The following is a 27604-nucleotide window of genomic DNA, read 5'->3' as shown; positions in this document are numbered from 1 at the left end:
ATGGAAGCCCAAGAATCAACCACCGATAACACTGTAAGTTCCATCGGAAGTTTACACTAATTCCCTTTAGAATATTTTATTCCCTTTTGAATCAAACCCGAAGTATTCCGGGTCGAACGCTGCGATTTACAAAAATGAGCCTAGCTAAGATTATTTGATAATACCTAGTAACATAAGTAACGTAATAAACTTAAGTATGATACCGTACGATTTTCGTTAACAATAGTCTATCGCGGAGTGGTGGCGCAATTGGAAGTTTCGGAAGTGGAATCTCGTCACACCATACAATCTCTTTGTTGGCAAAATTACTAGCAGGCAGGGCCGTCTTAATACCTTTTGGGGCCATGGGCTAAATTATTTCATCAGACCTTTGCGATCCCCAACGGTCAGCCTTTGTTTGTCCGTTGTCTAAATTCTACTTCACAATAATCAAACCAAAGCTTTTAATTTCAAAAGTATAACATAGTCCTACTGAAAATAAGATTTTTACTGACAGTTACTCGCTGTTAGGTCTTAGAAATTGTTGGTACCGTATGATGCGCGATGTGGCGATGAGTCAAATTACTTAAGACGTAACTAAAAGATACATAATATTAAATGAGTATAAATAATATTTAATTAACTAATCCCTTATCCCTAGAGTAGAGGCGGTATGGATGGCCTTTCCAGGGGCCCCAAACTGGCTGGAGGCCCTGGGCTGTAGCCCACTTAGCCCATGCCTTAAGACGGCCCTGCTAGCAGGCTAGTGTGAAATGAAGTGGATGTTTATATCATTAATATTAATGATTATATTACTTCCGGTTGAGTAATTTATAATTATTTTTGATCAGTAATCGGTATTTTTAATGTAGAAAAGGCTTAACTTTTCAGTAAGCCTTGGCTGATTCTTCAGCGGTGATTTCTCAGCTGGTAACAGCTCGCGGATAGTTCTCAGTCCTTAACAACGTAATAAAAAATGGGGACGGTAGAATAGGAAGTGTGTCAGAATTTATAGCCTGGTGTACCTAGTAACCGAGACCATACCATAGTGCCCTACGCGTCCACAGCCCGGACAGGTGACAAAACCAGCATGGGTAGTAGCACCTTACTACTGATGGTCGCACCGTCGACGCAAGCCACTCAACCCAGCAGAAGGTGCAGCAATGGGGGGACCATTTCCCACTTCGCACACAGCAGTGGGAATAAGAGTGGTTACTCTAGCAACTGCAGCCGACACCCTACCTACGTAGGTAAAGAGTCAAACCCTTTTGAGAGAGCTCCTAATTGGGAACGACGGGCACACAACGGTCCACATAACCCGGCAGAGATGGCACCGGAGATCTCGGTGTGCTCCAAAAGGCCGGGAAACAGGACCGCCGTGCTCTCATACGGAGGCCCGCCGCCTCACAGCAGGCTACCCAATCCGCCGAGAAATAGGAAGTGTCATCCTTATGTGTCTTATTTTACTTATGTTATTACGTATGCGAAAATGAAATCCTGTTCGAGAGCTGTGACGTAAATTGGGCGTGAGTTTAGTAACTTGCACGTGTTCAAATTTTACTGACAACTATTTCTAAAATGACCACACAGCTAGATTCCGTGTGAACAAGCTCTCAGTTTGAAATTTTCTTATATTCTACACCGAGACTTACTAATGAATGGTTATGTTACATATAGTGAGAAAGCTTTAAGCTAGGAGCAACAAACACAACACCCCAACAAAAGGAGATCGCAACCCATCAAAAGTCGTGCATTTTCTTGCGTACAGTTTTCATTGGTTAGACGCTGTAGCGCCTGCTGCCGTCGGAAAGGGAAAATTGGGAAATTGTCTTCCCTCCAGCCAGTAAAACGTTCAGCGTAAAGGCTAGTTCAATGAAATATATAAATGACACTGCGTTAGCGTGTTAAAAGGCTAGCTGCATTTCACTTGCGTTTGTTGCTCCTAGGTTTAAGTCTAATTAAGGAAAGGGTCGAGTGCAATGTGCTGAACTTAAAGGAAAGGGTCGCGTGCCGTGGGGTGAATTTAAAGGAAAGGGTCGCACACCTTAGGCTGAATTTAAAGGAAAGGGTCGAGCGCAATGGGCTGAATTTAAAGGAAAGGATCGAGCACCATCAGCTGGATTTAAAGGGTCGCGCATCATGTGCTGAACTTAAAGGAAAGGGTCGCGCACCATGAGCTGGATTTAAAGGGTCGCGCGTCATTTACTGAATTTAAAGGAAAGGGTCGCGCGCCGTGGGTTGAATTTAAAGGAAAGGGTCGCGTGCCGTGGCGTGAATTTAAAGGGTCTCGAGCCACGGGCTGAATTTTAAAGGTCTCGAGCCATATATAACTGAAACGATATCCTAATATAATTGGCCGTATCTACTACCACGAGGTACGAAAGAGGAGGAGCTTCTGGATTTTCACATATATTTTTGAACCGCCGGTGTGTCCCTTTTTAAAAATGAGTGATAGAGAAAACTTGTAGCTGAGTGTAGACGTAGCTCTTTATTATCTGCAATCTACAAGTTCTTCGTTCGTTTTGAAGCTAAGCAATGCTAATTTATTGCGTTTCTCTACTAATTTATCTTGATATGAAGATGACAGAAGTAGTGATTTTTCGAGTATTATTTCTTTATTTTCAGCAAACTCAGCCAATCGAATGTATCACCAGAGATGACTTGAACCCGGAAGTGACGTCAGCGGCCGCCGATTGGTTGGAAATGGAGGTCGCGGCGGGTTTCAGAATATGGCAACTCATGTTCTTAGCTCTTGCGGGACTTATTTGTCTAGGTAATTGTAGCTGCTAGAATTTGTTCCATCTAGTAGCAACAAACGCAAAGAGAACGCAGCTAGCCTTTAAACACGCTAAAGCAGTGTTGTGTACAAATTTCATTGGACGATCCTTTACGCTGAAAGTTTTACGGGCGGGGGGGGGGGAGACAATTTCGGAATTTTCTCCCTCCGACGGCAGCAGGCACTAAGAGGTCTAACCAATGAAAAATGTACACGAACAGCAACGAAACGAAGTTGGCTTGGGTTTATTATATTGTATAATCTGTATTGACCCTTTTATTTTTTTAAATAAATGTAACACTTCTGGTATACCTTTGGTTCTTAACCGACTAAACACAGATCAACTAAAGAATTAGAGAATGTATTCAGTTGAACAGAAACAATTTTGTGTCATTATTTTCCGTAAAAAAACCACGCCCTCTGGTTATCCGCGGTGGCGGATTTAAAGCAACTGTCGGCTCTATCATGGACAAATTAATTAGTCCATGGCTCTATCATTGCCTAGCTGATTATTATTATTATTATTATTTTCGTTATTTAGTGGACACCTTGTATATCTTACTGATAGTGTAATTGGATTCTTAATTTTCCCTACGCTTTTAAAGCAACTGTTAGCTCTATCATTGCCACCTGTATTATGATAAGGCCCTTGTTATTAGAGATGGAAATAAATTTATCCGATTCTTAGAAAAAACGACTTTACTGGAGTGCGTGGTGCCATCTATTATTAGTCGAGAAAGCTAAGATTCTAAATAGCGAAACAAAAAATAATGATAAATTTATAATTAATATAAATTGACCACTTATACTCTACTTAGTGGACTTTAAACCAAAATTATACATCGTAAATTATAATATTTTAAGTTATTGTCAAATTTATAAACGAGCCAATCAACGCCAGGGATACTTTTATGTCCCGCCTTTTGGGTCAAAATGTAGCTTATGGATCTTGTTTTGATCTCGACGCTAGACGTGACCTCTGTTGAAAAAAGACGTTACATGTCGAGCCGACATTTGATTTAAACAACTGGCAGTTCTGTGCTAGAAGACCTTAGGAAGTTAGGATTTTACTTCCAAGTTGGCCAAAATAGTCATATACACTCCGTCAAGAACTAATTTTAAATTAGTTCTTTAATTTATGCGATTAACTACTTGGGATTGGCACGTATAACTCCGGTGTTACGCTGTTATACCGACGCCCCGCACCATTTCAGGCTCCATCTTAATTTTAGGTCTAGAGCGCCATCTCGTGAAAGGAATGGGAAACACTATTCATCAATATTATTATTATAAATATATTATCTTTATGAATGCGTTATATTTTGTAATATTAGCATATAGCATATTAATTACATTTAATTAGTATTACTTTGATTTTTATTTCTACATATAATGTAATTTTAATAATTAGTAGTACAAAAAGGTACTCATTTTAGATTTAACATTACCGTTGCGGTATTTTCCAAAAGTATATTTAGAATTAGTTAGACATTGGGAAGATTTGGTATTTTTAAAACTTGCCATCATTAATACTTTCGACTTCGGTCAATAGATGGCGTCATCTGAGTCATACGAAAATAAATAAAAACATTTGGTAAAACCATAAGTAACATCAAGTACGCATAGAGGTACTAAGAACTATCAATGATAGCATTGTCCCCGTCTGCCGTCTAAGCAGTAGACGGTTCTCTCTCTATGTAAAAATCCATTACACAAAGGCCCAAGTTAGGGTTAAGTCATCGGCAAAGTATAACTTCATGGCGCCAAAATTTAAGTCTTTCATAGTTCTTGGTAACATAATAATATGAAATATTACACTACATTGTTTAAAATTTTCGACACTGACGTTCTCGCCAAGCTCCAGCTTTGACTGAGTTGTATGTTATCGTCCTGGTAGTAGTATCGAATATTTAGAAACTAGGTGGCTCTGTGCTTAGAACTAAACCAATTTTCCGTAATTGCTCTTAAAATCAGTTCGCTGATAATGTTTCTTAATTGACATACTTATTTTTATATGTTACTTATGGTTTTACCAAATGGAAATGATATCTGAGCCGCTTCCAAGTTTTCCAATTGGTTCTTGACCAAAGGCTATAATTGGTTGTTGTTGCATATTCTGTGTTAAGACGAATACATTCTTCTTTGGAATGATAAAAATAAGGACAGAGTTTGACGAGAAAATCATCCAGAATATGTGGAGCAAAACGTCCTTGGGCAAAGCCGCTGAAATTGATCGAAGGCGTGTTATTAAGGGACAACACCCACGTGAGCAGCCACCAGGGCGTATTGACTGGAGAGAAGTTTTCAACGAAATGAAAACTGCTTCTGGGCTTTTAAAAAGCATTTTTTATTCGCTAAAAATACGACGACGACCGTATTTTGAATTATTTATTTAAACCTATTATAGAATGATTTTCAATTCCTTTCATATGACGGATCAAAAAGCGTCCTGGGAGGCTTTTACGGTTTCTCGGAAACGAAATTTCACTGTTCCGCCCGTTTCTTCTTTGACAGTGGTATTTCTCTGCTGTTGTATGAAATGCCGAATTCCCAGAACGAAGCAAGAAATTGAAGCGGATTTCATTAGGAAAAGGCTCTGCAAAAGGTTTAGAACGCATTTGAACAAATTGTCCATCGAAGACGATACCAATTTCAAAGGAGGTGAGTGCTACCATAAGTATATAGCCTCGTAAGTGCTGCTCTTTATAAAGCATTTTACCGTAAGCTTCATTTCATCAAAGAAACAAATAGCCTTCTAGAGAGAAGACGCAATAACTATTGGCAGGAAACTATATAAGGTGGTTTCTTTTCGCCTGTTCTCTGACTAAATATGTACTCTTTTTACCCTAAAACATTTTATTCACCTGTTCCGGGGATGAGAATTACTCCTTCCCACAAACTAGTCGCTTGTTTCGGAGTATTATGGCTACTCTTTTTACTCCTTCTGAAAAGGAGGTGTAAAGGAGTAAATCGGATTTTGTCGTCTGCTGGCCAGAATTTATCTGCTGAAAAGGCCAGCAATTTTTTTACTCCGATTCAAACTATTCGCTACCACTAAATCGGAGTAAAATGACGTCATAGACTTACTCTTCTTACCCTACTCCGAAATCCCGGAACAAGCGAAAAGAAACCACCTATATACGTATCACTTGGAATGTCTAATGATGCATTGGCACCGTGCGGCGAAAACGACTCGAATAACGGGTAGGTCTTACGTTGAATGCATGACGTAGCGCGTTTATTCAAATTCATTGGCTGGCTGCCGTTGCTGGGAAGAAGAACTCACTCGGAAAATAGACTGACCAGAAAATTAACTTCAAGAAACCCCGATTGGTTCTCACACTGAAGATCTGGGATAGTTGGTCACGTTCTTCGGGAAAGTGGTCTATTTCCGCGTAAAATCACGTATTTAAATACTTAATAAAAGAGCAAAGCAAGTAAGTGAGACGATGTTTAACGTCGACTACGAGCCGAGTCCGAGGGGTTGACCACCACGCGTAATCGGTATACAAACCTGTAGCTTTAACTGTACTATTAAGAATACGCGTACTTTGAACTACTAAAGGCTGTACAGAATTTACAGAAGTGATTAGCCCCTCGGCCGAGACCAAACAGACTCCAACTTAGCACGTCGCGATGTAAAATCACTCTTGTAAACTACGCTCGTTTTCATAGTCTTCCTTAGATATTCCGAGTGTATAAATATATTTTTCCTGCTATTGTTTTCTGTTGAACACTGAACTATAAATGGATACCCGAAAAAAAAACCAGGCGGTTCAGCCTTTACATTAGTTACACATAAAGTGTGTTGACCATTACCAATTCGCCACTAACGTTCCGAGAGACAGAGAAATAACTCAAAGGATGAGCCCCAGGTAGCCTAAATTGTTATTTCCTTTCGATCGATTTGGCATTTACATTTTAGCCCTTTCAAAATACACCCGTGACACTCCTATGTTAAAAAGAAAAGTATTTTTTGTAGAAACTAAAACAGCGGCAATACAAATTAAAGAGAAAACTGAAGAACGCTGCTATAAGCTATAAATGGCTACATGTCAACTTATCGAAGCGAAAACGGTTTTGAGATATCCCACCCCGGTTCCAATTCTAAAACTATTTTCTTCAAGACATGCGCAAAAGTAAACTTATAATACTTAAATAATGAATTTACTGGAATCTTTCTGTTAAACGTAAAACAAATTGATATCCATAAATCATCTGTGAATTTATGAATGTGCAGTTTTTGCATGAGCTATCCAACGGCACCAAAGAAAGCGCTGCATTGCTTCAGGAAATCTAACTTCGCCGCCAGAGGGTGCAACTTTAAAATTTTAGTGCCGAGTCAATCCTAGAGGGTAGGTTCATTATCGCTGATCGCGTAGAAACCGATTTCTAATAGACATTCAAGTACGTTAACTTTTCTAGTCCGGTTGCTTAGCGTTGCGTCGTCTGTTAGGCTTTCTGAGTCAAATAAACAGCAAATTAAAATATTTATTTTTTAGTTATTAATTTCAATTCCAATGGTGATTTTATATAATTAAATGACATTAATTTGAAAAACAATCATGATTGTAAAATAGAAAATAATTACGGGTATTAAACTGGAACATAATATTAAGCCTAGGTCAACCCATTCCAAAAAAAGCGTTACGATACGTCACTCATTGGAAAAACGGATTAATTAAAACGAGAGCGGAAAACTTAAGACAGAAAAACACGAAATAATAATTGAAATTCAGAGCTAAACCGAAAAACCCCATATAATTATATTGTAAAAGAAAAAGTCGAATGAATAGAAACACAAAGTAATTTGAAACGTAACCTATAAGAACGTACAGAGATTAATCCTATAAATCATAGAAATTATCTGGAGAAAACTCCTCCGTGGCATCGCAAGTTTATAATATACCAGCTCCCTGTAAGTTAGAATCCGCCATAGATCTAACGTTAAAAGCGATTTATCCCATAAAAAAATCATACGTGACTCCCTGCGGCGAATTTTTGCCCTATCTTTTTAACTTCTTCAACTTCCATCGAGAGCAGAAACGGCTATCTCCATGGATACGAGACGAACAGAAGCGCGCGAAGTTAGCACGTAGAGCCTATCTAGCCCTAACGACGCTTGTTTGTTAGCTGTCGAAATCCTTGGATTGGGGGAAATTCAAACGAAACAACTAATGTGTCCACATTTTGGTACACTATTTTAGTCATTTCAATATGAACAGGTATTGTCGTAAAATATTCTTAGTTTGAAGTTTATCTCTTCACGACAGCTCGCGTTAGGCTTAACGAACTTCGAGCCCGTCGTTGCAATGAGACAGGATTTCACAGGCAAACTCATATTTCGATTTTTTTGCCATCAGATGGCGACACGCCTCGATTTCGACGTCTTGGAAGAATCGCAGTTAACGCACAGTCTCTGTACGATTCTAATTTATAGGGAGCTAGTATATTATAAACTTATGATGGCATTGATTTTGGATTTTTGGAAACCTACAAAAAAGGACGAAAGCTCACTTGCACAGGGGTGCAAGGGGCGTCAGACTCGGGGGGGGGGGATCATTCCCCGAGATGTTCAGTTCGATATTACGGATGTGCTTTATTTTGCAGATAATGCGTTTTTGAAAAGTACGGAAGAGTTGCAATAGGTCTAACTGAGATTTTAAAAGATAACGCCTTTTGGCCCTAGGGAAAACCAGCACTAATTCTTATTGTTATTTTTAAGCTTCAACGTTATAAAAAATGCAACGTAATTGGAATTAGTTCAATTTATTAATAAATTAGTTTTTCTTTATTAATAAATTAGTTTTTCTTTATTAATAAATTAGTTTTTCTTTATTAATAAATTAGTTTTTCTTTATTAATAAATTAGTTTTTCTTTATTAATAAATTACTTTTTCTTTATTAATAATGTACTTTTAGTATAATTTTTGCATCGTTTGCTTATATTTTGATAAGTTTATTTAAGAAAAAAAGTTCTTATGACTTTTTAATTTGTCTGTAGCAGACGCTAGATCATAGGCGCTACCTCTGAGAAGCTACCGCCCTTACGCCACCCACGGACAAAAGATATCCGTATGAGTTGAGTGCCCTCACAGCAGTGGCGGCTTAAGAAGGCTGGGTCCCCGGGGCGGCGGCAGTGTTTTGTGACATCCCCCAGGACCGTGTAGAAGTGTTCACGGGTCCGTCTTCTTCAAGTTCAATCGTTCTGATTTGCACCCCCCCCCCTCGAGCTTCTCTGATGGCACCCCCTGCTGCCCTGGTACCCGGGGCGGACCGCCACCCCGCCCCCCTTAGGCCGCCACTGCCTCATAGTTTACAAATTCTAAAAACTTCCTATTAGATGAGTATGTCTAGCAAATTTTTATACTCTAACATAAGTACTTTTAGAGTTAATAGTAGTGGTGTGCGAGTACTCGAAAATTGCGAGTACTCGTTATCGAGTCCTAGTCCGAGTACTCGGACTAGGACTCGGAATACGTGAAGTATCTAATTGTAAAAACTTGTCCTAAATTGAGGTAAGGTTCCTCGATAGGGGAGGCACCAATTCATGTTAATAGCGTAATTAAGTTAATAAAGCTTCAGAATATAAATTGAATATGATGAAAAATTGACTGTGTATCCCCGCCCCTCTCTCTCTGTATTAAACTGTGAATTATTTTAACATAAGTATACTATCTCAAAAAATTAAAAGTAAATTATTATAATAAGTAACGATATGACGTTATGATAAATTCAGGCCACGGGAAATCTAGAGTGTATACTTCAGTTTGATAGTACCCACTTTAGAAATTAACTTGGGGCTACCTTTAGCAGTGTTGTCATGCGGCAGCGCAATTTGAATGGACCCTTTACTTATCAATGATATAATTATTTAACAAAATTATTAAAATACCCCCATTTGACCTTTTACTATTTTATGAGCTTTAAAAATAAAATAGTAAAAAGTCAAATGGAGAATAACTATATAGTCTTTACTGGAAGTATAGATCTGTTAATTCGTTAAATTTAATATCTATATTAATATTAAGTATAGCAATATACTCTTAATATAATAGTATTAATAAGAATGTTAATTCTCCCTCTATCTCTTTTGCTTATAGGTGCTCTAAAATCTAGTTTTGAATTAAATAAATCATTACGTTACCTATATTTTGCTTTCAAAGCAAATTGCTTTATTTAGCTAAATGACTAGTTTAGTCTATTATCTTGAATCATTATAGCTAGTGGTCTTAATAAGAAGTAGGTGAAGTATCTAATTGTAAAAACTTGTCCTAAATTGAGGTAAGGTTCCTCGATAGGGGTGGCACCAATTCATGTTAATAGCATAATTAAGTTAATAAAGCTACAGAATATAAATTGATTAAACGGGTAGAATTGAAGCCCCTGAAAGTTTCTTTTGCTTAGGGGTAGTGTTAATAAAATTAAGATTGAAGAGATTAAAGCAAGGACACCTCCTAACTTATTTGGGATTGAACGTAAAATAGCATATGCAAATAAGAAATATCATTCAGGTTGGATATGAGGTGGTGTTACAAGAGGATTAGCTTGGTTAAAGTTCTCAGGATCATTGAAGAAATTTGGGTCAATAAGGACAATTATAATAAAAATTGAAAGTGTGATTGTATAGCCCAAAATATCTTTAATTGAAAAATAAGGGTGGAAAGGGATTTTATCTAAATTTCTATTTAACCCTAATGGGTTATTGGAGCCTTTTTGGTGGAGAAAAACAATATGGATAAAAATTAGTGCGGTTAGAATAAAAGGTAGTAAAAAATGTAAGGTGAAAAATCGTGTTAGTGTGGCGTTATCAATTGAAAATCCTCCCCAAATTCAGATTACTAGATTGGGCCCAATATAAGGAATTGCTGAGAATAGGTTTGTGCTAACTGTTGCTCCTCAAAAAGATATTTGTCCTCATGGTAGGACATAACCAAGGAATGCTGTTGCTATTAGTAGAAGAAGAATTATAACTCCTGTTACTCATGTAGTTAAGTTTTTGTAAGAAGCATAGTAAATCCCTCGTGCAATATGGATATAAATACATACAAAAAATATTCTCGCGCCGTTGGCGTGAGAAAAACGGAAAAGTCAGCCATAGTTAACATCTCGTATGATATGGGAGATGGAGTTGAAAGCTATATTAGTATCAGGGGTGTAGTGTATTGCAAGGAAAATACCTGTGATTACTTGAATAGTTAAACAAAGGATAAGGAGTGATCCAAAATTTCATCAGTAAGAAATGTTAGAAGGGGCTGGTAAATCGATTAATGCTGAATTTAAAATTTTTAGAATAGGATGTGTCTTTCGTATAGGTGCTGTCTCTCAAATTAGTGAAGAATCTAGGATTATGTCTGCTTTATCAAAGCAGCCCTTTAAGTTTAAGGTACTTCTCTTTAACATTTTGTTTGTGGCTAATGATTCTTTAGAAAGTTGAGCGAAGGGGGCCACTTGTTTGTGTTGTGATTTTTACGATTGTAATTAGAGTGATAAGAAGATAAGTTATGATAATTGTTATTCATGCAAGCTGTAATATTAGGGAGTTGATTTTAATAATTGTAATTGTATTTAAAGGGAGAGAATTATAGAATATTGAAATAGAGGGGGTTAGTAGAAGTGTTCCTCCCAATAGATTTTTATTTTGAGTCGTCGAGATAGGTTCGTTTGGTGAAAGAGAAGTTATGTATAAAAATAAAATAATTAACCCCCCCAATAGTACTAAGATGATAATGTAACTGATAAGACTTATTTTAGTTAAAAAAAATGCCTTAATTGCTAAACTTACGGTAATAAGAATTAATGCCACAATTAGTGTAATAGGGTGGTTTGAAAACGTAATTAATAGTAGGGTAAAGGTGATAAGGAGGGTAATTAAAACCAGAAAATAGTTAATTTATAATATCAGTTTTGGGGATTGAAGTAATTTTAGATTTTTCTGAGTTTAGCTAAAGGGTCAATTTCCTATTTTGGTTTACAATACCATTGTTTTTAATAAACTACTAAAGCAGAATTATGGAAAGTGTACATAATTACTCGAAGCGGACTCGAGTAAATAGATAATTTGAAAATTACCCGGCGAGTCTAATATTACTCGGCGAGTCCATTATTATTGGGCAAGTCCATTATTTCTCGGCGATTATTTAAACAGCGACCAATAAATTTCAGACGAATTGGCCACGATAATTTAGGACTCGAATTGAACTCGATAAAAATTAGGACTCGAATTGGACTCGTTAAAAACATTCCGAACTCGTATTGGACTCGAAAGCTTTAAACCTAATTCTTTAGGGCTCGAGGACTCGATCAAGTCCTTAATATTTGGACTCGAGACTCGACTCGAATTTCAAAAAACAGGACTCGCACACCCTTAGTTAATAGCCCTTCAACCTGGTCTCTGGTGCATTATTTTTATCACGACCTTCCTGCTTTTATTTAAATTCCCTAGACTGGTCAAATTAGGTGGAATCAAAGCTATTTAAACCTCAAATGCGACAGGGAACACTTTTCTAATTGAAACCAACTTTTTATCTCAAATGGTTCTCGAGATACATTTTAAATGAACTTGAAGACATGGTTCAAGGTCATGAAAATTTCGCTGTCGAGTGACCCCCTGCACGTTCTATGTGTCCAGAAAATTTCAAATTCCTAGCTAAAACAAATTTTGAGTTATTGGCCCTGTATCGTTTTTTAGTTAACACGCTGTATATATTCCTGGTAATACGGTGGCAAATACCGACTAACGCGTAAATCTATTCTGGGCGGTTTCTAAAATCTTGTTTCGTCTGTAGCCCTGGATAAAGTGAAGCAGCTATGCGAGAAGGAGCCGTCTCCCAGTGCCAAGAAGGCCAAGAAGAAGGATAAGGACCTTCTGGAGGGCGGGGAGGACCTGACGGGCAGCCAAAGTGCTCTGGTCGGGAAACCTCCCAAGCTGACCTTCATGGAAAAACTCAGGAAACTGCTCTCTCCAGCCCAAAGAGATGTAAGAATTTCTCGTACAATGTAACTAAACTAAACTCTAGTATCAGCTAAGCTCTCTGGGGTTCAACCGTTTTATAGGCCCATATCATGGGCACCATGAATGGTTTTCATAATATTGGGGGTCAGGAAGGGGAATTATTTTGGTCTGACCTCGTTTAGTGCCGCCATCACTTAGAGGAATTTGAAACTAACAATTTTATTTTTATATTATTTAATCTTAACCAATAGATGTGGTGGCGGAGTGGTTAGCACTTTCGCCTCGCAGCAAAAGGAACCGGGTTCGATTCCAGCTTGTGACACTGTGTGAATACTCGGAACAATCCGTTTGGCGTTGAGTTTGCAAGTTCACTCCACACTGGTTTATGGGGTTTTCCCACGAGCTCTTCGGTTTCCCCTTCCATAAAAACTTGTTGTGGTTAACGTTATTAGTACTATGGCTCGCGTGGCATCAAGTGCTTGCCACCAACCTTCTACGCATTGTAAACGGTTCATACAAAGTTGTGGAAAATGTGGTTAACTTAATTAAAGGAATATTTTTCAGTATTGAAAGTTACTTTATACTCATTTTAAATTTAATTTCATGATTACTTGAATAAAACCAGCTACTAATCAAGTTTTTTTAGTTACTCGACTCGACTTCATTATTACTCAACTCGAATACTCGATGAAAAAAAATTGATACTCGATAACCGACTCGATTGCCTAAAACCACTAATCGCACAGCCCTAGTATGTGATCGTCAAAAATTTGGCCTAGACCTTTGCTTATGGGGACCTTATGATAGGCTTATGGTGTTAGTGACAATGTCTGGGACGGAGTGCTAAGTTCTGCCCCTGTGACCAGGGCCAGATTAAGACTTTATGGGGCCCTAGGCCCAAGTTAATTTTGGGGCCCCCTTTCAATAGCGAGCTAGGCGCTTCCTCAATTTATAATTGAGAAACGGAAGGAAAATTCATTTTGCTGCCAGATTTAGTATGTCGTCAGGGGCTAGACGGCAGTCCGTCAGATAATGTGACAATCAAACGTTTTTGGTTCATATGGAAGGACACATTTACTAAAATTACTGCGGAAAATATTTTGTGAAAAGCAAATGATTAAAGTTTTGTACTTTTATTTTTTTTCGAACCCTCTTGGTGCCCCTTACAGGCTTGGTGCCCTAGGCCCAGGCCTATTCGGCCTATGGGTTAATCCGGCCCTGCCTGTGACAGACTGATGCGGTGAATGGGTATTGTCCAAAAAGATTTAGAAAGCATATATGGATTCAAGGATTGTTGTTTAAAAAGGAAACGGTTCCAAATTATGCGAGGTTTTCTTTTTGCAAATCGACATACTTACATTATTAGTGTTATTATGTTGTTTATGGTCATAATCAACTATTTTCCATCGTATTTGAGTCATTTTAACCACAATAAAATAATAATAACCATCAGCTAGGCTAATACCCAAGGCATCACCTTAGCCCCAAGTCATCTAGCGACCTTTAATGTCTTTAATCGAAGAGGCCGTTTTACAACGCGTAGGAGAGTGGTGGAAAGACCTTCATGGCCATGCCACGCGTGCCAACAGCTCCCTACACTTACTATTACCGTTATCCTCTACAAGATTTTATGGAAAGGAAAAACCCCCTTTAACCAGTGTTGAGAGAACTTGCAAACTCTAAGCAGAAGGAGTTGCTCAGACTCAGAGATTTCACCCAGTGCCTTAAACCGGAATCGAACCTGGCTCTTCTCGCTGCGAGATAAGCTTTAAAACTACTTTACGTGAAACCCCGCGAAAATTTAGTACTGGCGTTTGACACTAGATGGGGTAAGAGTTCTCACATCTTGGACCAATATTTTCGTGTAAGAATGAATTAAATTCTGTCCGATTTGCGAAGAATTTTTTTCTAGGAACCTTGCGATTTGCGCACCTAGAATCTCAATTTTTCAGAAAGTAAATTAAATAGAATGAATAAATTGTTCGGAATTGGTAAACAGCCCTGAAAATTGATATACACGTGCCTTGAACTATACGAAAGACTACCGAACTTTTATTTTTCAAAAAAACCTACTGGAAAAAAATTTATAAGCAAAAAATTCGCTTGTTGCCGAGGACGCGCGCATCTTCGTTTTTGGTGTTTTTGAAATCAAGTTTACTAAGTTGTACCGCATCTCTACAACTTTACGCAAAAAATGGTAAAGGTGGTAAAGTTATGAATTGTTTATGGTGATATGTGTCATAGTACTACTTAAAACCTGATATGAAACCAAATCGAGATATTTTTACTAGGTTATTTTTTAATTTTTGAGTATTACGTCTACCCAATAAATAACAAAAACTTCAAATGCAACTGAAATTGTCTACGCTTATTACAAACTAATGCAATATGTTTTTTAAATAAAAAAATTGGAATTATTATAAATTTATAATTATAAAACATAAATATGAAAATATTGAAATAATTATTTTGCATTACTTGAACATATTCTACGGGTAATACAGAATGTGAAATGTTCTTAACTATCACAATTTATTTCACACGCGCACATAATGGTACATTTGAGTTTAGCCTTCGCGAATTGCCGGTGGTGCAATTAAATGTTTTGCAGCTGCATTTAACTAGATAGGATAAAGTCGATGCTTCAGGTATAGTTGAGCAAATTGCCTGCCATTTGTTTTAAGTTCTTAAAGACCAACCCCATCCTTTGGGATCAACGAAGTCCGGTCTTGGAATTAAACACTGTCCCCATATCAGGTAACCCTGAAGTAGTGACCTCTTTGTGTGTTGTTCTAAACTAATCTGACGTCAAAATAACAAATCGCTCTAATATTGCTCGGCACCCCGATGTTATTTCATTAGGCGACTCCATAACGATAAGTGAGTTCAAGAAATGTATTCCACGCTATTTTCTTACCTCTACCACTGAAGAACGCAGGGCCGTAGCTAGGGCTGGGCAGCCGGGGCGGCCGCCCCGGGCGCCATGCTTGCGATAGGGTATAGGGGCGAGAAAAATTGGTCCATATTATTATATTAGGGGCGCCAAAATTGTAGCTCGCCCCTGGCGCCATTTTCTCTAGCTACGGTACTGGTACACGGTGTCGCAGCCTGTAAAAGCGTTAAACATTTTCGCTATTTTATGTGCCCGCAAGTTATTTAAAATGTTTCCCTGTTCCAAAGGCAATCCACAAATCCTGTAGCTCAAGTGAAGCAAACGCGGAAACTACAAGCGCCACAACATCCGTGTCTACTGTTCGTATCATTAATGCGCTTTTTACCGTCTTTGACCAAAGAATATAAAGCCTCAGGAATGGAAGGTGTAGCTCCGTCTAGTGGAACTTTTGCGCCTCTCGTTTTTAAAGAGAGACCGGGTTGCGTTAACCGTTTCCGGTTACTCTGATTTGCTTTGCCGGAAGTTTCTAGCGCAACCAAATACGCGGCCAATAATATCAATCCTTCCATTCCTGGGGCTTTATATTCTTTGCTTTGACAGCGTGAGCGAGATTGAGAAATATCCTGGAATCAGCTGCTTCATTCAAACAGGGTGATAAATCCTGTAAGTCGGAGCGATGTGGTATAGATGCCAAATCGATTCCCATTGTTGCATACACTGACTTTTCATCTGTAATGTCTTGTCCAAGGAGACTTCTCGAAAGATATTCAAAAAGTTGCGATTTGTTTTCATTAACGCGGAGAAAACTACTCCAATTTTAAGGAATTGGAGAATTAGGTAAAACTCAACATTAGTAACCCGTTCCTCTCATTCCTCTAGCGTGATTTTTCAAATTGTTTGGCAAATAAACGTCCCATACTAACAATTGTAAGTCCAGTCTCTCAGAACTTTAAAGAAATCGCATAATATGCGGAACAAATATTTTTTTGGAATAATCTTCGAATGTTTTAGATGTTCCGGGTCGTAGACTGTTAACAACAACGGCTCCATCAACTATGACTGATTCGACCAATGGAGTCTCAAAAATACTTGAATCAGGTAGCACACTTTCAAGGCATGACACAAACTCCGACTTATTTCCATCATGGACGAATTACGTTTCCATGTCGAAGAGAACCATTCGCTGACCGAGAGGGAGGAAAAGCATGATTCTCGTGTTTAAAAAAGTCTTCTAATCTACCGTTTCTATTCTGACAAGAAAGAAATAATCGAGAAAATAGGGAATAGTCATTTTTGTGAGAAGCGATTTTGGTTTTATCTCTCCCCACACGGCGTTCTATGGGTGAACGTAACAAAGGTAATTTGTTTTTGGGAATTGGAGAATTTATCGTTTTTGGTTTCGCTCCCAATTCAACTTCAAATCTTTCTCCGACAAATTATCTGTATTGTTCTTTCCCGACGCGTTGAATGGTTTTTACCGTGTTAACAACATTTTCGTCCACAATATTTTTAGTATCCAAAGCAAATAAATCGTCACTCTCTTCCATAAAAGGGTTTCCCAATTCCACAATCGCACAGACTAGTTCGCAAACCTCAGAAAAGAACGATGCGTTAACAAAGCTGCTTGGCTGATGCTGAGGCACAATTCTGGCAATGTTTTTAAATTAAAGTTCCATAACGATATTCCAGTAACTGAATTGCGGGTACAACGCGCTCTGAGTATTCGTCTATGCTCACTGATAGGTTCTATACGCTTGTAATTTGAGAATCTCGGAGAATTTGAAGTGCTGCTAAACTAAAACCTGGTGAGCGTTCCCAATATGAAGTATGTGTGATCCTTTAAGATAGGAGTCAGCAATTCCCACTTTAACGAGCGCAGATGTCCACCCACTGTTATTTACCCAGTCTCCTGTACCGGCCGTTATAAATGTACGTCCAACTTCGATATGTATCGTGATTGAAGTTGGCCGTACCTAGGTAACGATTTGAAATTGATATGGTACTTTCCTACGCGCAAAATTCATAATAAATTAACACACCCTTCAAGGCTGCGATGCTAGGCTAATAGTAGTACTTGCATTCCTATGTCACCGAATTCTACGTATAATTTTTGAAATAAAAATTTATATTTTCTAACAATCATTAAACGTAAATTGTCGACTAGACTAAGATAGCCTAAGACAAAAATCGTGATTTCTAAATATCACATCATTCGCTAATATTATTAAAAAATTTAAATTGAAAAAAAAAACTCAAGAGTTGACTAGAGTCAGTCTTGAAAAAGCTGTTAGTGTTACGGTAACCGTACGCTTAAACACACTAGAGTGACGGGGTTTTTATGAACTTTGGCAGTAAATTAGGAAACGTGAAGATTAATTAGTAAATGGATAAAAGGTACTAAAAATGAATATTGTTAATAAACAAAATATTTATACGAACTAGTCGCAGTGCCAATGATTGACGAAATAGAAGCAAGGCGCACCCTGGCAAGTTGAAAAAAAAAAGAGGCAGGGCGCGCCCTGGCCAGATGAAATAAAGAGGCAGGGCACGCCCTGGGAAAAAGGAAAAAAACAAGGTGGGGCGGCGCTCTGGCCCAACAACACCACTGTACAGGGGCAGATCACTAGCAATTACTGGAACTTGACCAGGATTGAGATGTTGAACAAATGCCTTCACAACTGACATCGCGTGTCGTCAGGAGACATGACTAGGAGTTGACAGCGGTTGCCGCGGTGAATGGACCCCGGCGTCGTGAACACAAAAACCCGTTTTTCCCAATAATTCCCGCTTTCTCCTGGTGTCGTATCATAGCAGCGCTATGAGCTGGGATTTGGAGAAGCGAAGAGCGTTTTGGGGATGAACCGAAGTAACGGACCACGAAAGATGATCTTCAAATTCAATTTTTCCTTCGCCTGAAAACCGGTCATAGGTTTCAGTTACTTTGCTTAACGATTGGTTTTCCTCCTCGGTGGCGTCGTAAAGGTGGGATGAGTTTAAACTTGAAGGACCATTTATTCTAGATACCAGAAATTCTTTGCCAATTGCCTCTGGAGAAACGTTTGTGTAAAATGGGGGTAGTAAACAAGTTAAGGCTCTGGTTCGGTTTTCGGTATTGTTTAAGTTACTACGAGATATACCACTACGGTTTGATTTACGTAAGCATTGAACGCTATAACTATATATCTCGCAACTGTGCAAGCGTAGAAGTCTGGGTGCTCTGCTAGGATTCCTTCCTTTAAACGTGGGGAGTTCACTCTCGCATTCGACAGAAAACCCAAATCTTCTAGCTTAGATTGGTACAAATTCGCTATGTCTACAATTTTAAGGGTGTGTGAATGTCCCGGATAAATCTTTAAAGAAATCAATTGTTTCACCAAATACTGCCAAGTGATAAGAATTTTTGTAGTTATTTTTGAAGATTTTTTTCGGTTGAACAGAACTACGAGACATTTGGCGTGGTACGAAGAATTTAGTTCAATTAATTCGCCATCTGAAACTTTACGTAGAAGCGTAACGTCCTGCAAATCTTCGGCGTATCTATGAATGTTTTCATTTTTTCAATAACATGTCAGTGTCTCGACATTTTCCTAAGTTGTTTTGGTCATTCAATTGTTTCGCAATCTTCAAAACTCTGCACTTCAGTGACTCCGAGGCAGTAGCGGCGCTAAGGGTGGGCTGAAGTGGGCTTTACCCCCCCTGCATTTCTGAGAGGGGCCACATATTTATATTAAAGGGGCCACAAATTTATAATTAAGAGGCCACATATTTTAATTTATGAATTTTCTTTATCTCTAGAAATTTGTTTTATTGCCTTTCAAAATCAATTTGTTTACTCAATAAGATAGTAGACCATAAACAGATAGATTCGGGAGGACGGGAGCGGAAATTGAGAGAAAGTTGAATGGACAATAGAAAGAAAAGAAAGGAAATTTATGGAAATACCCCGGGCATGTACGTGTCCCCTCCAGGTCGGATACAAGGTCATATAGGGGTCCAGTAAACCCGACGAGAGCCGCAACAAGAAAACGACCTTACTCTTCTCGCTTCCTGAAAAATGTATAAGGGGTTACTAAATTTGTAAAATGGAATGAAGCTACACTCCATGGTTGTAAGGGCCACAAAATTCTTAGGGGCCACAAAATAATTAGCCCACCTGTGAAAAAACCTTAGCGCCGCTACTGCTCCGAGGTAACCGTATGCAAGATTTTATCGTTTCCATAATTCCCAGAGTTACCAAACAAACACTTTTCTTTATAACATATCCGTTCGAACAGTGGCGTACCGACGAGATATGGTACCCGATTAAAAAGTTTCAAAATGGCGCCCAACTTTATAGAATTATTAAAATTCTATTGAATGAAGAATCAGAATTATCACTGGTTGAAGGAACAATTGGACATTAAAGATGAGAGTGTTTTGGTGCCCCGCTACATGATATCCAGCTTGGGGTCCGGTTAAATATTAACCCCCTTAACCCGGGTCGCTACGCCTCTGGTTTCGAAGTCTCATCGTAAGTTGCTTCACAACGTACTTTTCGTTTGACAGCTCGCCTAAGTTTTGCAGCAGTATACTGTACTCTGCACGACTTATGCCACTTAGCCTTGTTGTTAGTTAAGTTGGCCGCTATTCCGCTTGAATTTTACAAAAAGGATAAGTCAACATAGTTTAGCAATTCACCTTGTTCTCAAACTTTAATAAATCCTTTTCAAGAGACTTGTATGCGGCTCCCACATTTAAGTGCTTTGTCTCAGAAGGGCACTGCAATCTTTATTTCGTATCCTTCTGACAAAGTATACATAGTGACCAATCTATATATTTAGTTCGCGAACTCATTGCACAGCGTACGCAATTTAGAAAACAAAGTCGTAAGTTTAAAAGCATCCATAAAATATGAGTAGTCCTAACTGCAGTTTTTGTCTAAATCAATCTCGCAACAGCCGTTTGAAAACCGCGGAATTAGGTAGAAGAAAACGTGAAAAAAAGAAACAAATATAAATATCTCGATGTGGTTCCATATCAGGTTTTAAGTAGTACTATGACAGGTATCAGCATAAAAAAATTCATAACTTCACCTTCTTTACCACCCCAGCTACAAGCGATTTACCATTATTTATTCGTAAAGTTGTGGAGAACCGATGCAACTTAGCAAATTTTATTTTAAAAACATCGCAAACGAAGATGCACGCGCCCTCGGCAACAACCGGATTTTTGCTTATAAATTATTTCCAGTAGGTTTTTTTGAAAAATAAAAATTAGGTAGCCGAGACTATAGTATACAGGGTGTTTCAAAACGTTATGCAAACAATTTCTACGATGAGTTAAAAGAGCGCCTAGTCCCTGGAATTTGGGGGCAACAAGCGCAAAGCCCAGCAGCAGGGAAATGTGAACAATTAAGGTTTGGGTTCGTGTGATAGGTAAAAAAGTAAACAAATCGAGGTAACCAGCGTAAAAAAAGTAAATTGAAACAGTATTTAAAGTCGTGATGCGGATGGCAATGCTTTGGCTGATCAACGTCTCTACCAGGAAAGGTACCCGAACCAGCGCATCGCCGTCTCACGGACTTTTACCAATGTTCATCGTCGATTACGTGAGACAGGCACATTCTGTGTAAGTTACTTAATTTTTACTTAAACTTATCTGCGACTGGTTCGTTTCAAACGTATTGTTCGTTTTACAGAACAGGAACGAAGTAGGTTGCCCGCCATTTTCAGTTGGTTTGGTGCTTGTTGCAGCCTACTTCCAGGGGCTAGTAGTTCACACTTTGAAGCTCTCTGGCGCTCTTTTAACTCATCGTAGGAAAATGGGAAAAAACAGGCATATTTCTCTTGAAACACCCTGTATATCAATTTTCAGAGCTGTATACCAATTTCGAACAATTCGGGCGTAGCGAGGGAGGGGGGGGGGGAAGCCGCCCCGGGACCCGATGACGCACCCCAAACAAGGAGAGCCCAACGCGTTCTTAGACGGGCAATTTCGTGTGTAAATTTCTTATGGGCTTGATGCTTTAGCGCCTGCCACGGTCGGATGGGAAAAGTTCGAAGTATGTCTTTTCCCCGCCCGTAAAATGCTGGGCCAATGAAAATTGTACACAAGAAAGGGCGTGTAAAGGCTAGCTGCGTTCTCTTTGTCTGTTTGTTAGGGATGTGCGAGTACTGATTTTAGGCAATCGAGTCAGTTATCGAATATCAAATATTTTTTATAGAGTATTCGAGTCGAGTAATAATGAAGTCGAGTCGAGTACTTGATTAAGGGTAAACTTTATCTTATTCGAGTCGAGTAATATTTTTAACTAGTCGGGTTATCGAGTACTTTATTAGGAGCAGCTGGTTTTATTCAAGTAATTATGAAATTAAATTTAAAAGGTGTATAAATAACTTTTAATGCTGAAAAATATTCCTTTAATTTAAATGAACCACAGTTTCCACAACTTGATAGGTACCGTTTATTTCCCCCCAAAAAGTAGTAAAAACCTATCTTTGAACTTTGAAGCAACGAGGATAGAAAAAAACAAATACTCGACGAGTTTAGAGAGCCGCTTATAATAATAATAATAATAATCAGCTAGGCTAATACCCAAGGCACCACCCTAGGCCTAAGTCATCAAGCGACTTTTGAAGCCTTTTAATTCAGGTGGCCGGGTTACACTGCGTAGGAGGGTGGTGGCAAGCCCTGCATGCCACGTGACCGAGCCAACAGCTCCCTACACTAACTATTACCGTTAACCTCAACAAGTTTTTATGGAAGGGGAAACCGAAGAGCTCGGGGGAAAACCCCTTAAACCAGTGGGGAGAGAACTTGCAAACTCAACGCAGAAGGAGTTGTTCCGAGTTTTCACCCAGTGCCACAAGCTGGGATCGAACCCGGCTCCTCTTGCTGCGAGGCGAAAGTGCTAACCACTCCGCCACCCCACTTTCCGGGTACCCAAATATGCAAGTTTTGGTACTCGGTAATCGACGAGTATTTTGCAATTACTTATTCGAGATCGGGTTCGAGTACTCGACCTCGAAAAAGACCGAGGACTTGATGATGTTCGAGTATTCGCACAACCCTACTGTTTGTTGCTCCTAGATTCCAGGTAATGTCTTAACAATTGTTACTCTTACGACGTCACGAGGGGAGAGGTGTTAAAAAAGTCTTTTGGTTACCTAAAGTAATTTGTGAACAGCCCCAATCACTGAAACAACTTTTGTATTTAGAGCCAAGACGAAGAAAATCCGGAGATTCGGGGCGAAGATAATGAAGGGGCGAAAGGGGCCCTAGAAAGTGGCTCAACGGACTCGTCCAACTCCCAGGAGCCGATTAGCATTGTGGGCATCACGGTGGAGCTGGTCAAGGACGAGGAAGACGAAGACGACGACAAAGAGAAACTGAAGGAGGACTCCAACTCGGAAGAGGACACGAAGACGTCCACCGAGAGCGAAACGGAGTCCGACCCTCCGCAGCCTTCAGACGCCAGTTTCCAACGCTCGAGAACTATTGACTAATTTCGGTCAAAGTGGTAACAGGATCTTTTTATTAAAGGGACTATGAACTTCCATGTTAAAAACCAGCCGTAGCGCTTTGTAGTAGATGATTTTTTAATTTAGTTCATACTCCCTTTAAGAGGTCAGCGCCCGTAGTCTGCTCGTAGTGAGGGGAAATACTGCGCAAAGAGGGGATAATATCACAGTGTCTCGTCGCGCCATCTAACGACCGCAAGTAGAACTAATATGATTTTTAGGATGTAATTTATGCTAGACTGAATAAAGGCTGTACACTACGATTGAATTTTAACATTTTAATATTTAATTTCTGTTTAAATTTTACAGTATTAACACAAAAATGAAGAAGATAAAATAATTTATCTTATAATTGTTATGCGTAATTTGGGAGTATAGATGGCGCAAAAGAGCACAGTGAGATTTTTCGCTGACTAACAAGTTGTACAAATAAACTAGAGTGATCTGACCTTTCAATAAAATGATCCTGGTGCTATGTATACTGTCAATTTATATCTTTCTTCTACCTTTAAACTATTACTTTAAATGATAAACTTACAAATTTATACCATGTATTAGTTAGTTATTTATTAACTTATAATTGAAAATTAGCAGTCATTTTGATGTGGAAAGAGAAACCTGGTTACTAGAATGTCTTAAAAGCGAGCTTACTTACTATCACATTAAATCTTTTGCTGGGAAAGCATTCGCAGAGAGCAATAAAAGTGAAACATGTTTCTTGACAAGTTGAAAGTTTTGCGAAACAGTGCATGGAATCACGATTACAAAATCACTATGCTGATAAATATTCTTGCACTATTATTTTATAGTCAATTTATCTATCCAATCATAAAACCCTAGTTTAAAGCAAATTTCGGCTCAACGTGTACTAACTCTTTCTTCAACAGAGATGTCGCTTGCGTTGAATTCAAATCAAGATACTTAAGCTACATTTTGACTGTACAGGCGGGACATAAAAGTACCCCTCGAGTTGATTGGATCGTTTTTAAATTTAAATTATAGTAATTTTTAACAATATATTTTATATTGGATATACAATTTAGGTTAAAGTCCACTAAGTAGAGTCACGAACCCATAAACGTACCAAGAACATAGGAAAGGAAATTTTGCTGGATCGCCTCCTAATCGTTTTTTTTTAAAGAGGCGGAGCTATTGAGTCATCTTCCACTATTGTTACTCCTAAGAAGAAGGCGCGAACCCTTACACATACAGAAAATGACATATTATTTTTAAGTTGCTTTCAAGTTGGCTTTAAGTGGTCGTTATTAAGTTTCAAGTTGGCCTTAAGTGTCCTCCATTAAGCGAAATTAGAGTTGGTTTTAAGTGGTTTTTAAGTCAGTTTTTAGTTAGTGTAAGTAGTTCTTAGATCGCTTATTTTTTGTTTACTTAAGTTACTATAGGCGGAAAATATAAAAAGGCGGGGCTTATTTTGAAAATATAGATTAATAGGCTCCACGACGGGCTAAAGCTATGATTACGTGTTCTTAGTACACAGTGGCGGCCTAAGGGGGGGCGGGGGGCGGTCCGCCCCGGGTACCAGGGCAGCAGGGGGTGCCATCAGAGAAGCTCGAGGGGGGGGGGGGGGGTGAAAATCAGAACGATTAAACTTGAAGAAGACGGACCCGTGAAAACTTCTGCACGGTCCTGGGGGGTGTCACAAAACACTGCCGCCGCCCCGGGGACCCAGCCTTCTTAAGCCGCCACTGTTAGTACGTCTATGGGTTCTTGGTAGAGTATAAGTTTTCTAATTATATAATTAGAAATGATATTCTGACGACGTTATTGTTTCGCTGTTTTGAATTTTAGCTTCCTCTGCCATTAAAAAGGTGGCACTATGTAAAGTCGTTTTTTCGAAGAATAGAATAGATTCATTGCCATCTCTAATAACAAGGGCCTTATCATAACACATGGGGCAATGCTAGAGCTGACAGTTGCTTTAAAAGCGTAGGGAAAATTAAAAAGCCAATTACACTATCAGTAAGATATACAAGGTGTCTACTAAATAACGAAAATAATAATAATAATAATAATCAGCTAGGCTAATACCCAAGGCACCACCTTAGGCCTAAAAATGATAAATACCTGAAAAACGTGTTTTTTTTTAAATTTCAATTTTCTATGGAACATTCCTCGTGTAAAATTGAATGACCTTGAACCAATTCTTCAAGGTCATTCAAAAACTATATCGAGAACCGTTGGGTTTACGGATTTGGTTCCAATTAAAAGTTGTTGCTCGCCATATTATTAGTTCAATTACTTTGATTTGATCAAATTTGACCAATCAGAAGCCGATAAATTGAAGGTTAATGAATTGAACCTGTTTTCTGTAAGATTGGCTGTCATAAGAAAAAATAATTAATTCCTTCCGTTGAACAACACTAATATGAACTCCGTCGTTAATCGAGCTCAAGCATGTATCGTAGCCGACGGTGGCATAATTGAACCGTTGTAAACTATTCAGTATTTATTTGATTTAGTCACATTAAAACTAATCAGATTATTTTATTATCAAACACTGAATTCATTAACCTTCAATTTATTGGCTTCCGATTGGTGAAATCAAAATTATTTGAACTCATAATATGGCCGTAAACCAAACGGTTCTCGAGATAGTTTTTGAATGACCTTAAAGACATGATAATAATAGTTTACGTCTTTCGTCTGGATGTTCCCGAAGCCTCTCGCAGATGGTGTTTTCTTATTTTGCAAAATTGTATCACAAGATAACAATAAGTATGACGCTTTCTACCGTGTAAACAAGGATTCTATATGTGTAAGAGGATATGAGGCGACCCGTAAAACCTGTACAAAAAAACTGCCAGCAGCATCGCACAGTGGGACGAAACGAGAAAAAAGTAGGCGCCGCGAATAACTCCAAACCTGTTTTAGGTAGAAAATTGAAATTTTTAGGTCGCATACACTGAGTAAGGGAATACCTACTATAAAAATTTCGATGACCTTGAAGACATGGTTCAAGGTCATCGAAAAATGACCTCGAAAACCGTAAGAGTTACGAAGATGGTTTCAATTAGAAAAGTGTTCCACGTCCTATTCTAGGTCTACATAGCTTTGATTCAATCGGATTTGCACAACAGAAAGTCGATAAAATAAAGATCAAAAATGCAAATTGACTAATAAAAAGGCGCTCAGTTTTAAATCAAAAGCAAAAAGCTATAATCACCCTAAATCACGCGCTGAATCTTTCTACATATTTTGCTGGACGCTAGAAATGTCGCTTGTAGTCTCTATCGAGTTCAAATTCTTCTATAGTTGGGTGAAGTAGGATACGCGATAAAGGAAAATCGTATTTGGACGTTTTTCATAATGTTTCTGGGAGACATTGTGATTTAGTGCTTTATCTTTATAATTTTATTTGTGCTACAGAGGGACCCGGATGGATATGGGTTATTGATATTTATAAACTAGAATACTACTAGAATCGAGAAATATGACTACTTGTATAATATTATTTAATATTTTTTTTTAAATCTAAGAATTATTCGTATCTTTACACTTTTTAACAGCAACTAAGATTTTAGATGTCCATAGACATAGCAAAATTTTCTTTTTGAAATTGGAAAAATATTAGATCAATGCGTCAAATAACAGAGACTAAAAATATACATAGATAACCTAGAAGTAATTGGTTTTAATTTATGGTTTTTGTATAAAAGAATTAGTTAGGATGACAAACGAGTTTAGTCACTTTAACGGGTTCTATGGCCTCCACAAAATAAAATATGACTTGCAAACAGAAATCTCAGGTATTACAGTATGCTATCGATATAAAGTCATCATAAAATACCCAAGATAAAAATTTTCATCGATTTAAAATTTTCCACAAATGCCCACTTTTTCCCCCGTTTCGTCCCACTGTGCATCGTCGCGGTTAAGAGAGAGCAAAAGTGCATTTAAAATGCGACTACTTGTTTCGATTCCTTCAAGGTCAAATATCGGTGTATTGAAAATGGGCGCGATTCTTTAAGACACTATTTTAGAAAGGATGATTATGTTTTAATTAAAGTAGAGTATATTAAGATGTAAAAAATGTATTAATTCATTTTTTAAGTCTGACACTTTTTTGATTAGACGTATTTAAAACGCGAGTCATAGTTGGCGATTTTTTTAATTGCAGACCGAACAGAAACGAGATATTTGGCCTTGAGGGACTTTAAAAATTTAAATCTGCCTTGAATCAACTGCGGATGACCGGCCTCAATCGCCGTCAGGTTTTATCTCACGCCACATATCCTCTGACACATATAGAATCCTTGGTAGTAGTATATTTGGCTTTGGACATATTTAGACACTTGGGGGCTCTATGCTGAATTAAATCTTGATTCAGTTCGGTTATAATTTTTGCTAATTGTCATACGTATATTTATAAAATGCGCCTGTATAGACCAATTCTAAAATTGTTTAAAGCATAAGCATGGACTAATTAATTAGTCCATGGCATAAGTAACATAACATCAATAAGTATGTTAAAAAGGAAAAATTAT

General features: G+C 38.3%; 1 protein-coding gene across 1 annotated transcript; it reads left to right on the top strand.

Annotated features, from left to right (window-relative positions):
• LOC149925405 (uncharacterized) lies at nucleotides 1-23360 on the top strand. Its single transcript, XM_090161745.1, has 5 exons — nucleotides 1-33; nucleotides 2605-2752; nucleotides 5270-5416; nucleotides 12544-12734; nucleotides 22800-23360. The coding sequence occupies exons 1-5, from the start codon at nucleotides 1-3 to the stop codon at nucleotides 23085-23087; spliced, it is 807 nt and encodes a 268-aa protein (XP_090017871.1). The 3' UTR covers nucleotides 23088-23360.
• Nucleotides 23361-27604: the final 4244 nt, after the last annotated feature.

Source organism: Leiobunum rupestre, chromosome 10 (assembly GCF_980474605.1).
Source record: "Leiobunum rupestre chromosome 10, qqLeiRupe1.1.hap1, whole genome shotgun sequence".
NCBI lineage: Eukaryota > Metazoa > Arthropoda > Arachnida > Opiliones > Sclerosomatidae > Leiobunum > Leiobunum rupestre.
Note: the sequence above shows the minus strand (reverse complement) of the source record. Positions and strands in the feature narration are given on the sequence as shown.

Coding starts and splice junctions, on each gene's coding strand:
- LOC149925405 (XM_090161745.1), top strand. CDS start 1: ATGGAAGCCCAAGAATCAACCACCGATAACACT. Junction 5,417..12,543: donor CGATACCAATTTCAAAGGAG/GTGAGTGCTACC, acceptor TTTCGTCTGTAG/CCCTGGATAAAGTGAAGCAG. Junction 12,735..22,799: donor TCTCTCCAGCCCAAAGAGAT/GTAAGAATTTCT, acceptor TTTTGTATTTAG/AGCCAAGACGAAGAAAATCC.